The 12,531-nt window shown below is 47.5% G+C and overlaps 1 protein-coding gene across 8 annotated transcripts in view; it reads right to left on the bottom strand.

Annotated features, from left to right (window-relative positions):
• The window catches only part of LOC143656395 (putative palmitoyltransferase ZDHHC11B), a 106,981-nt gene that overhangs the window by 41,929 nt on the left and 52,521 nt on the right, over window positions 1–12,531 (bottom strand). For 5 of the 8 annotated variants that reach the window (XM_077128492.1, XM_077128491.1, XM_077128489.1 and 2 more), the window contains one exon: window positions 4,567–4,785. In XM_077128492.1, coding sequence (XP_076984607.1) covers window positions 4,567–4,785 — 219 coding nt within the window. Of the gene's footprint in view, window positions 1–4,566; window positions 4,786–6,747; window positions 6,844–10,102; window positions 10,906–12,531 lie in introns of those variants that run through there. The other 3 variants (XM_077128494.1, XM_077128493.1, XM_077128495.1) reach the window with 3 other exon arrangements.

Raw genomic sequence — 12,531 nt, forward strand, 5'->3', positions numbered from 1 at the left:
CAGGAGGGGAGCAGACAGCTGTGAGGCACGGGGCAGGGGCCTGCTGGCTGTGGAACATACAGGGAAGGGCCCGGGCTCTGAGGAAGCATCTCCCTGGGTAGGGCAGTTTGGAACCATTTGTGCCCCAGAAAAACATGTTCTTAAAGTTAATCCAGGTCTGTGAGTGTGACCCATACTGAGCAGGAGCTTTGAATGAGGTGAGTAGTTAGGGTGGTCCATGCCCAATCAGGAGGTGTCTTAATCTGAGATTGAAGTCCTTTATAAGAGAGTGAAGTGCAGCTAGAGAGAGAGCGAAAGCCAGGGGAGGCAGGAAGCTGGAATTCAAGGAAACTTGGGAGAGGACAGAGAGGCCAGGGAGGTGCCAGGGGCCTTGCCATGTACAGGGAGGCCAGGACCCAGCCACAGAAGGCCAGTTTCGTTGGGGTAAGCATCACTCCAAGGTGGACTTTGTCCTGGCCTCAAAGCCAAGAGCAGTCAAGTCCCCATTGTTTAAGCCAATCTACTCATGGGATTTTCTGGAGCAGCCTGGAAGCTGGAACACAGGGGAGAGGGCACATTCAGAGACGAGTAGACAGGGGAGCTCTAGGCCCACAAGCACAGGCCCAAGACCAGATCCATGTCCAGGGGGATCAGGGGGCCCCTATACTTCAGCTGCTCGGTTCTATTTTTCCATATTTTTCTTTTCTGTTAGCTCCTGGCATTCAAGAAAAGTTCAGTGAGAAGGCTAATTGGATACGAGTTTAAGGAACAGACAGCTCAGAGTCTAAATTCCAGCAAAGAATACATTAAAATATCAAACTGCTCAGGTTTCAACAAAAGTTTACAAAACATGCAAAGAGGAAGTGATAGCTCAGGTCAATGAGAAAGCTACACAATCAGAAACTATCCATGAGGAGAACCAGATCTGGGACATACCAAAAGGATTTTTTAAATGGTCCTAAATAAACTCAAGAAGGTAAAGGAAAATATGAACAACAAACTAAAGGAATTCATGAAAAGAATAGATGAACACAAAAAGAATATCCATAGAAAAATGGAAATTATAAAAAAGGAACATACAGTACTGAGCACCACAGAAACAAAAATGAAAAATTCCCTTGTGGAGTCCCACAACAGATTTGAGCTAGCAGAAGAAAGAATCTGTAAACTCGAAGATAAGATTATTGAAGTCGCCCAGCCTTAGGAGCAGAAAAGTTTATTATAATCAAACTGTCAAATTCCAAAGGCAGAATTCTGAAAGTTGTGAGAGAATCAATGTGTCATGTATCAGGGAATCTCAATAAGATCAATTTCTGATTTCTCATCAGCATCCATGGAGGAAAGACAGCAGTAGGATGACATAGTGGAATTGGCCAAGTGAAAGTACAAAAATGCCAAGCAAGAATTCTGTATGTGGCAAAACTGACATTCAAAAATAAGGGAGAGTTTAAGACATTCCAAGATCAATGCAAGTGAGGGATTTGTCACCACTAGACCAAGTGTACAGGAAATGCTAAAGGGAGTTCTGCAGGTTGAAAGAAAGGACATCAGACAAGAGATTGAAGCCACCTGAAGAAGTAAAATCTCTGGTGACTATATGACAGATTTTTGCAAATTGTCAATATGCAAAAATGCCAGTATTATTGTATTTTTTTGTAATTCCAATTCTTTTTTGCATGGGCAGGCACTGGGAATCAAACCCAGGTCTCCAGCATGGCAGGCAAGAATTCTGCCACTGAGCCACCATTGTACCACCCTGTAACTCCACTTTTTAATCCTACAGGACCTAAAAGCAAACACATAAAATGTAGTGATAAATCAGTGGTTTTGAACTCATAATATATGAATTCATAATTTATGGTAAGAACTATAGAAAAGTAGGGTGTTTAGTTTCCTAGCCTGCTCAAGCAAATACCATTGGCTTAGGCAATGGGAATTTATTTGCTCATGGTTTTGAGGTCAGGAAAATGTCCAAATCAATGCATCATCAAGGCGATGCTGTCTCCCTGACACTGTGTTCTGAGCTGCCTGCAGGCCATCTCTGGTCCTTAGCTTGTCATGTGGCCTAGCATGTGGTGGTATCTCCTGGTCTCTTCCTTCTCTTTTATTGATCCTTTTCTGGCTGCTCCATATGTAGATTTTTATCTTTGTCTGAATTTCATTCTCTTTTATAAAGGACACCTGTAAAGGGATTAATACCCATCCTGATTTGGCTGGATCACACCTTAACTGAAGCAGTCTCATCCAGTCCTACTTACAATGGGCTCATGCCCAGAGGACCAGATTAACTTAAGAACATGTTTTTCTGGGGTATGGGAACATAGTTTGGGTATGCCAATATCTAAGTGAGTGAGAGTGTTGTATATTGAGATGTTGAATTACTGAAGAACCTGCAAGCTCCTAGAGATAGAAGTTAGTGTATAGGCTGCCAAGGGTGGTGACAGGGAGAATGGGGAGGTAATGAAAAATGGATTTAGGGCTTCTGTTTGGGGAGATGGGATAGTTTCGGTAATCAAAGGTGGTGGAGGTATTTCAACCACTTAATGGTGTGCTTGGGAAAGATAGGAGGGTTTATGTTGTATGTGATCCCAGAAATGTTTTTAAAAATGAGCAACTAAAGAGGCAATGGCAGTTAAGTACCACATGTGATCTTGGACATGAGCTACCAGGGAGGAGAAAAGGCATAAAAGGACATTTTGGGGACATGTGAAAAATTTAGAATATAGAGTGTAAGCTTTATAGCAATGTTAAATTTCTTGAACTTGATAACTGCTCTCAATGTGATTACACAAGTGAATATCCTTATACCTAGGAAATGTACAAGGAAGTATTAGGTGTTCAAGGAGCCTACAACCTATGCTCAAGTATTCAGAAAAAATGGATTGATAAATAAGACAGATAACCAGATAGATGGATGGATAGCTAAAGAATGAAAAGGTGAAGTGGCAAAATGTTTAAATTGATGGATCTGGCTGTCTGGGGGAATAGGAGTGGATTGGAGTTCTCTGTATGGTTTGCACTATCTTTGTAACTGTTCTATAAGTTTGAAAGTATTTCAAAATTGAAAGTTGTTTACTAAAAAGTTCTTTTTACATGGAAATGAAAGGTAGTACTTACAGGGAACATTCCACATGTCTGGGATTGTTAAATTCCCCAGTGTAAGTGTACCTAATAGAGGAATGCAGAATCTTGATGGTGGGCACTGAGTGATGGGGAGGAGGTGGTGGTGGCCGTGTCCCCATAAAGCTACCTATACATCCTATCCCCTGGTCCTAAAACTGGGGCCTCATTTGGAAAAGGGTCTTGAAGACATGAGTAGCTAAGGGGAGGCAGATGGGTCAGTGGCCCTGATAAGAACAGTTGTGTCTTTATAAGAAGAGAACAGGCAGACCCACACACAGAGCTGAAGGGGCCACACGATGGAGCAGAGACTGAGGATGTTCGTGGGACCAGGGGCATCCTGGATCATGGCTACCCCAGAAGCAGGAAGCAGAGGGGAGCACCCACCCCCAGAGTCCTCAGAGGGGGTGCTGCCAGCACACCGCTTGTTTCAGACTTCCTGCCTCTGAAAGCAAGAGAACCAATTTCTGAGGTTTTAAGCCACCCCATGTGTGATGCTGTGTTCCTGCAGCCACTGGAGACAGAGACTCTGAGACTGGCATGTGGGGCTCCACTGCACTGCTCCCTACCTTTTCTGAAAGTCATAATGACACATTTAAGGAAAAGAGCATCTGGCTGTAGTCACTGAGTCCTGGAAAGACAGTGAGGCAGACCTTCCAGAGGTTTATCTGGAAGGCTGGACAAGCTCAGGTCCGCTGTAGGTTTGCAGGTGCAGCTCCAACTCACTCTTGCCTCCCTATGTCCCTGCCAGACTCTCCAGAGTTCACACGCATCTGGTTCTCTTTTCTAGACCCGAGCGCGAGACTCCCAAGATGGACAGGCTGAAGCAGGCAAGCCACGACTCTGTGCTATCCCACCCTGAGAAACGCAGGGATCTCCGTGCCATCCCACTCTGTGGATCCACCCTCAGATGTGTGGGGGGTCTTTGGACGTGGGGGGTTCTCCATGACCATCCACCCTCGGGTGCGCCCCAGGTGCTGGGTGCAGGCTCCCTGCCCAACTGCCATTGCACACCCATCCCAACAGCAACCTTTCGAGCCGTGGTCTGGTGGCTCCTGACATGGTTTACCTGGAGGTCTGGGCTTGAAACGAGCCTCCATGATACCCAACAACACTAGGCAAGATATAAATATGCCCAGGGCCTCCCAGCCACCAGAGGCAAAACAATCCTACCCAGCAGTTCCCACAGAGCCACCAGCTGGGCCCTTCCCTGGACCACCTCTACCATCTTAAGTGACACGATGTGAAGACGGGTCTGGTAACGGCTCCAGGTTATACACTGGCCAAGGCATACGGTGAGTCTTCAATGGACAATAAAGGGGCTCCTCTTCCCCAATGCAGACCCCTCCCTCCTTCCTAGAACCATGGTGTGTGGGGAGGATTCAGGTGGGCAGGGCCTTAGCTAGGCGGGTTTGTGGCACCCTTCTCAGCTCCCCTCCCCTGAAGGCAGGTGCGTCTAAAGGATACCATGAAGGCTATATCTTTCCAGAAGTCAGGCAGCAAGGGAATGAAGAAAATGAAGGCAGTTGTAACGATGATCACCAGCACTGCCCAGGCCAACACCTGGAGGGGGTGCAAAGACATGGTCCAGCCACTCTCTCCGGCACGCCGAGGCGGTTTCTGCTCTGCCCTGCTGGCCATTGCATCTGGGGCAATTCTTCGCTGGCTCCTGCCAAAGGTGTCCATCTGAAGGTAGGGAAGGGTGAGGACACAGAGGGCCATCATCCAGCACCCCACAGTTCTCCAATCTGTACCCCCACCTTGCCCAGGGCTCCTCAACCACCTGCATCACTAAAGTGGGATGCTGGCATGATATGTTCATAGGCTTGGGGCCAGGTTGGACCCACCTGGTGAGCCTGGCCTAGACCTGACCCAGCCTTCACCAGCCTGGTTTGTGGGAGGGCAGAGCAAACCCTGATACCAGCTGGGTAACAGGGATTCCAGTCTCCTGCAGCCAAGAGCCAGTTCTGGGCCCACCAGGTCCCCACATCCAGCCACCCAAGCACCCCAACTGTCATCCTAGCTGGGTCCTCCATGTCCACCCTGCCCACCTGATTTCTCTCTGGAAGTCCTACAGGCTCCTCACAGTTAGTCAGTCAGCACTGAGTTGACAAGTAGCCCAACCATCACTTCTGAGATCCATCAGGGGCATCCTGGTGCTTGAGACAGAACCCTGGACTTTTTATATGCAGCCTAGGTGGCAGGTGTACAAGGAATCTGGCCCTGCCACTACTGAGTGCTCTGTAGAGGTTGCCATACTACGTCCTCTCTTCTCCACCGTGCACAGTGGCCCCCACCTCCAGGGAGCAGTGCATCATTGTGGGGGGAGGGGCTCCCAGTTGCATGAGCACAGCCCTGTTGTCATGGGGCATGAGGCTATAAGGGCAGGACTGGTCTTATTTATTGCTACACTTCAGCACCACCCAGAGCCAGGCACAGGGACAGTCATCTAAAAAGACACCAAGAAGCCAGCATTCAACTTCACTGATCCTGAGCCAGGCCCATCTCTATTCTTTCCTCTGGAGACAAATGCTTGTCTGGGACCCTCTGTGCACTCACATTTGCTTCTGAATGACTACCTCATGTGGCCCAGTGAGCAGCATCCTGCTGAGCTGGGCACCCATCCTCATTCTGCCTGGGCCTCACCATGGCTTGTGCAACCTGCCCTGGTCCCTGAAGAGATGACTGCCCACCTTCCTCATCCTTTCTCCCTTCTGAGGACTTTCCTAGTGATGTCAGGGCTGCAACTCAGTGCTAAGACCAGGTGTCCATGGTGGATAAACTCCACTCCCAGTCAGGGGACTGTGAGGCTCATGCTTTACCATATTCACCTCAAGAATTCCACTCAGGTGTTAGGAAAACACACCTACACAGAGGAATAGACACATGTGTGCACAAGTACACACAGGCATGTGCATGAAGAGGTCAATGTGCAGCTGTGCACAAACAAGTGCAAAGATATCTGTGCACACAAATGCTTGTGCAAGTACATACATGCATGGGTACACAAGTAATCATGAATATGAGTGCAAATCATCACACATACACATGTGCTTGTGTGCACATACATACACATGTACAGATACCATGTGTGTGCACAAATAAATGTGCACACTTGCACACATACAAGCATGCACACATGCATAGTGCACATATAAGCACATATACAAATATTATACATAGAGACAAATACACACAGAGACACACATGTGCACATGTGAAAGGAGCCCTGGAGACTCTGGGGAAGATTTGAAGTGAGTGGGGAGAGCCTTAAAGACAACAAGTGAGATCATGAATCCAGCCTCAGGAAGCAGCAAAGCTGGTATGGAGGAGACACTGGCACATGTGAAGTGTAGAGGGGGAAAGAGGCTTACCTTTATCGATGGGATGGAGCTATGAGGGGACAGGGATGTCTAAAGAGGACACCCCAAAGCCCTTACAGAAAAGAGGAGGTGTTATTTTGGAAGAGGCTGAGCAGATGAAAACTATTTCTGGAAGTTCAATGTGATCTAAATTAATTCTACACTAACTTAAACAACATAAAGAAGAGCTGATAACAGAGATTTGAATGGGGGTACACTGTCAGTGGGTGGATGGGTGGGGGTGGAGGCAGCCTCTTCCCCAGGCCCACTGAGAACCTCCCAGTACCTCATGGATGATGTCAAATGTGCTCTCCTCTGAGCTCTGACACAAGCCCTCAGATCCGGGTCATGAGCTTTCTATGTGCAGAGATAATAAGGGTACCTGGGGGGTGAGAAAGAGGGTGAGTGCCCCACAGGAAGTGGATTTCTATCTGCAGAGACAAGGTTAGGGCATTCACCTAGTCCCACCCTTACCCTTTTGGCAGGGCCTGATCTTAAGCACTTCTGGGAATCAAAATTCAATGTTCTTTGCACAAAGCTTGAAATATGTGCAAAAGAAAGGAAACGTGATTTTCCAGTTCAGATTTGCAGGTGCTGGAAGACACGAGCAGTTCACAGAGAGTGGGACCAGACAGCAGGCTGCCCACCCAACATGCATCCTCTTTCCTCCCAGGGTGAATGGGCCCTTGGCAGCCATCCTGCCTGCTCCAAAAGTGCAGAAATGGTAGAAGAGAGGTGAACAAGAAAATAGTGGTGTACTTGTCAGAACCACATCCTCCTGCTTTGCTCCACTCAGTGTGATCACGGGCCCTGGGAAGAGTGCCAGAGACCACCAAGGACAGCCCTGCAGGGAGCAGGGAGATGAGGACCCCAGCACTGCACCCCTATCTGAAAGAAGCAGATGCCCAAGCCCAGCATTTACCAACCCCTCCTCAGAGGCCCAGGTGGTCTGCTTCAGCCTGGTTGATGGGGATCCTGCTGACCCCACCTGGCCAGGCTGCACCACCAGCAAGGGGAGCCCCTTGCTAGGGGATCTCCACTAAAGAGAGGTGCTAGATAACTATTCCCTTCCCTTTGGGGTCTGGGACTCCCTTTCTCTACTGCAAGATACTGGGGTGTGCAGATGGAACATCAAGGGGCACCCAGTTAGATTGACTACCCACTGGGAAGCCTCTCTGCTCCCCACAAGCAGGGGTCCTACCACCACATGCACTGGCCTGGGAAGAGCAATAAGCTCACACAAAACTGTTCCTATCAGCTTCATTTAGAATAGCTTCAACCTGGACACAAACCTTGGAACCCTACTCAACAGAGCAACCTGTTCTTAAGCTCAATGCTTGGGTGTGGACCCAAGGCGAGTGGGACCTCTTGTTGAGGTACTTTCTATTAAGGGGTAACCCAACTGAATCAGGGTGGGTCTTAATCATATTACTAGCGTCCTTTATGAGTAAAATGAAATAGACACAGATGGAAGGAGAGCCACAGGAAGAAGTGGAAGTCAACAGAACTCAGGGAAGAGGAGACGCCACTATGTGGATTGCCATGGGATAGAAAAGCCCAGGACCAAGGGTTTCTGGCAGTCAGCTTTGGAATGTGATGATCTTTGGGGGAAGAAAGTATTGTCTTCTAATACTTCAGGTTTGGACATTTTCCAAGTGTCAGAATTGTTGAGCCAATAAATTTCCATTGTTTACAGAAACTTATCACATGGTATTTGTTTTAGCAGCCCACTGTGTCATTCTTGGGTCACTAGAACCACTTTGTCATTTTGAGATCACTAGAACCCATGGCAGCATTGCCGGATTGCTAGAACCCACTGCAGCATTCCTGGGTCACAAGAACCCACTGAACCACATCTGAGTCACTAGAACATACTGAGCCATTCCTGGGTCACCAGAACACACAGTGCCCTTCCTGGGTCAATAAACCCCACTACAGCAATCCTGTAAAATACTGGGATCACAAAAACCCACAGTGACAATCAAAGATCACAAGAAAGCACTGCAGCATTCATGGGACACTAGAACCCATTCTGGCCTTCCTGGGTCACCAGAACCCACTGTGTCCTTCCTGGGTCACCAGATTCATGGAGCCATTCCTGTGTCATTAGAACCCATTGCACAATTCTTGGGTTAAAGAAACCCACTGCAGCATTCTGGGTCACTAGAATCCAATCCTTCCTTCCTGGGACACTAGAACCCGCTGCAGCATTCCTGGGTCACAAGAACCCACTATGCACTTCCATCGTCACTGAAACCACTGTACCATTCCTGGGTCACTAGAATCTACTGAACCATTCCTGGGTCAGAGATATCCACTGTAGCCTTCTGGTTTCCATTGTAACTATAATCCACTACACCCTTTATGGTTCACTAAAACTGCTGTGCCATTGCTGTGTCATAGTGCAGCATACCTGTGTCATTAGGTCCCACTGTGTCATTCTTGGGTCACTAGACTTCACTGTGCCCTTCCTGGCTCACTACAACCTGCAGCACTCTTCCTGGAGCTTACAACTCAATGTACCATTCCTGGGTCACTAGAATCTAACCCCACCCCTCTTGGATACCTAGAACCCACCTTGCCCTCCCTGGGTCACTAGAAACCACTGCAGCATTCCTGGGTCACTAGAACCCATTGTACCATTCTTGGGTTACTATAAATCACTGCACCATTCTTGAGTAACTAGAGCCTACTACACATTTCTTGGATGACTAGAATCTACTGTTTCCTTCCTGGGTGACTAGAAGCCACTGTGCCCTTCTGGGTCTTAGAACCCACCGCACCATTTCTCTGTTTCTATTACTTCTGTGCTGTTCTTGGGTCACCTGAACCCACTGCAGCATTCCTAGTCACTAGCACACACTCGGTTCTTCTTGGATCACTAAAACCCACAAATCACCATAACCCATTGTGTCATCCCTGGGTTACTAGAATCAATTGCAGCATTCTGTGTCACTACAGCCTACTGCACACTTCCTGGATTATAAAAACCCACTCTGTGCTTCTTGGGTCACTAGAAACCACTGTGCCCTTCCTGGGCCACTAGAACCCACTGAACCCTTCCTGGGTCACTAGAGCCTATTGCCATTCCTGGATCACTTTAATCTGCTGCACCTCTCCTGGGTAATTAGAACTCATGTCACCATTCCCGGGTAACTGACTGTGTCCCTCCTGGATCACTAGTACCCACTTCAGCTTTCCTGGGTCACTAAAACCACTGAAACTTTCCTTGATCATTAGAACTCACCACACCCTTCATGGGTCACTACATCCCACTCCTGCATTCCTGGGACATTTAAACCCACCACAGCATTCCTGGGTCACTAGGACCCACTGTACCCCTCATAGGTCACTAGAACCCACTGCAGCCTCCCTGGATTGCCAGAGTCCAATACACCAATCCTAGCTCCCCCTATAACCTGCCATGCCCTTCCAGGAGTCCCCTGGACCACTGTGCCTTTTCTGGATCCCCCTTTCAATCACCAAGTCCTACCTGTTTCTCCCTGGGATCCTCCATGTACTTCCCGGTCACCCCTGAAGCTGTTGTACCCTTCCTGGACCCCTGAGTCACCCACACCCTTTACAGACCCTGGGTCTGCCACCCCTGCTGGTTCCTCTGCTGTCAGCTGCCCCATCCTCACCTCTAGTCCAGGTTAAGATGTGGTTATCCAAGGGTATAAACTTTCCAGAACAGTCTAGGCAAAGCAGAAAAGGAAGTAAACCTTCCTTTGTCAGCCAAAGCCAAGACAAGTAGGTAGGCTATGCCTTGACTGGCATGATAGTGATACAACCCCCAGACACCTCATAATCCAGTTCAGGGAGTCACAGAACCTCCCTGCTCTGAGGAGGAGACACACCTGAGGGGGGAGGGGAAAGGAGAGGGAGTAGAGAAGGGGAAGTCAAGGGATGCGGAAGAAACAAAACGAGGCCTGGGGGAACCTAGCAGACCCTACCCCAGGACTCCTAGGCACCATGGCACCTTTTTCACAGGTGGGACCCCAGCATAGGGCCAGTCCCCCATCTTACCAAGTCCCCCTACCCACACAGATCCATCTCTCATGGCCTGAGTTTCACTCTCTGCCCCCAAGAGAATGCACAACCAGAAAATCTGTTATTGAAAGCATGGCTTACTCTTCACACTTCAACAGCTAAGGGGGGAGGGAATTGTCATCTCCAACTTTCTTCACTGCTCCATTAAGGGCTCTGCTTCTGTACCAGAGCCAATATCTACATTTCTGTCCTCAGATTCAGAAGCTGGGAGTCACATGTCAGACACAGAGAAGCCCACACCCCCCAAAAAGAGACAGAGGGATGTGCCACTCTCATGCACACAGTGGGGTGCCCCCAACAAAGACAGAGAAGTGACCCCAAATATAGAGGAGTGCCCTCAACAAAGATAGAGAGGGGCTCCCCAAAAGACAGAAGAGTGCCCCCCAAAAGACAGAGGAAAGTCCTCCAATAAAGACAGAAGAGTGCCCCCCAAAAGACAGAAGACTGCCCCCCCCACCATGGACACAGAGAAGTGCCTCCCAACAAAGACAGGGAAATGCCTCTCATGATGGACACATAAGTGTGCTCCCATAAAAAAGACAGAGATGAACCCCTACCAGAACACAGAGGGTGTCCCCTTGTTCTAGGTTGCTAGCTGCTGGAATGCAATATATCAGAAATGAATGGCTTTTAAAAAGGGGAATTTAATAAGTTGCTAATTTACAGTTCTAAGGCCGAGAAAATGTCTCAATTAAAACAAATCTATAGAAATGTCCAATCAAAGGCATCCATTCAGGGAAAGATACCTTGGTTCAAGAAGGCCGATGAAGTTCAGGGTCTCTCTCAAGTGAGAAGGCACATGGCGAACACAGTCAGGGTTCCTCTCTCATCTGGAAGGACACATGGCGAATACGGCATCATCTGCTAGCTTTCTCTCCTGGCTTCCGGTTTCATGAAGCTCCCTGGGAGGTATTTTCCTTCGTCACCTCCAAATGTTGCTGGCTCTTGGACTCTCTGCTCCATGGTGCTGCAGCATTCTCTGCTCTCTCTGAATCTCCTCCATTCTCCAAAATGTTTCCTCTTTTATAGGACTCCAGAAACTTATCAAGACCCACCCAAATGGGTGGAGACATGTCATCACCTAATCCAGTTTAACAACCACTCTTGATTAAATCACATCTCCAGGGAGATGATCTGATTACAGTTTCAAATGTACAGTATTGAATAGGGATTATTAGAAAGGGGAGTGCCCCCCAAATATAGACAAAGCAGTGGCCCCAGTAAAGGCAGAGGAAAGAATGCTTATTTTTGTAAGGTAAGCATGGTTGAATAGTGGTGATTTCACATAACTGAACCTAACCAAAGGCAGCCAGTTCCCATGAGTGTGAAGTAGTATTTTCATTCACCATTTGCCTAAGTTTCAAATATTTTTGATGGTCCTGCATGTGCAGGACAGCAGAGCAAGGCGATAGTGCTAAGTCCACATGGACACACTCACACAGAGGGTCTGGCATGTGAAAAGGGGGCCATCTAAAATCATGTGGCCAAGACAGGTCTCTAAAAAAGCGTGCTGGGATAACTGGCTAGCCATTTGGAAAAAAGATAAAATTGGATCAATATCTTATACTACACACAAGAATAAACTTACAATGTATCAGAGATCTAAATGTGAGAATATGAAACCTTTTCAGCACTAGAAAAAAGTATGAATTAATTTCACAATAAGCAGGGTACATAGAGCGAAAAGATTTCTAATTATGACTCACACACAAAATGCATTTTTTTAGGAGGGGATGATAGGGCAGGTCCAAATTCATCTTAAAAAAATAATGTTAACTGTACCTATGTGAAACTCATTTAAGTATGTATTTTATGTATATATGTTATTTAAAGAAAAGGGGTAGGTAGCATAACAGAGAACATAGGACATAAAAAATGAGTATGACTGCTGAATAATTATGTTGATATTTCTTTTGGTCTCCAGGGTCTTGGAACAGCCAGAAGAAAAAGAAAAAATGGAGAATCATGGTAACCCATAGCAAACTTCAAAATCTGTTTTATAACCACTTGTTAAAATGTA

The sequence above is a fragment of the Tamandua tetradactyla genome, chromosome 14, assembly GCF_023851605.1.
Source record: "Tamandua tetradactyla isolate mTamTet1 chromosome 14, mTamTet1.pri, whole genome shotgun sequence".
Classification (NCBI taxonomy): domain Eukaryota; kingdom Metazoa; phylum Chordata; class Mammalia; order Pilosa; family Myrmecophagidae; genus Tamandua; species Tamandua tetradactyla.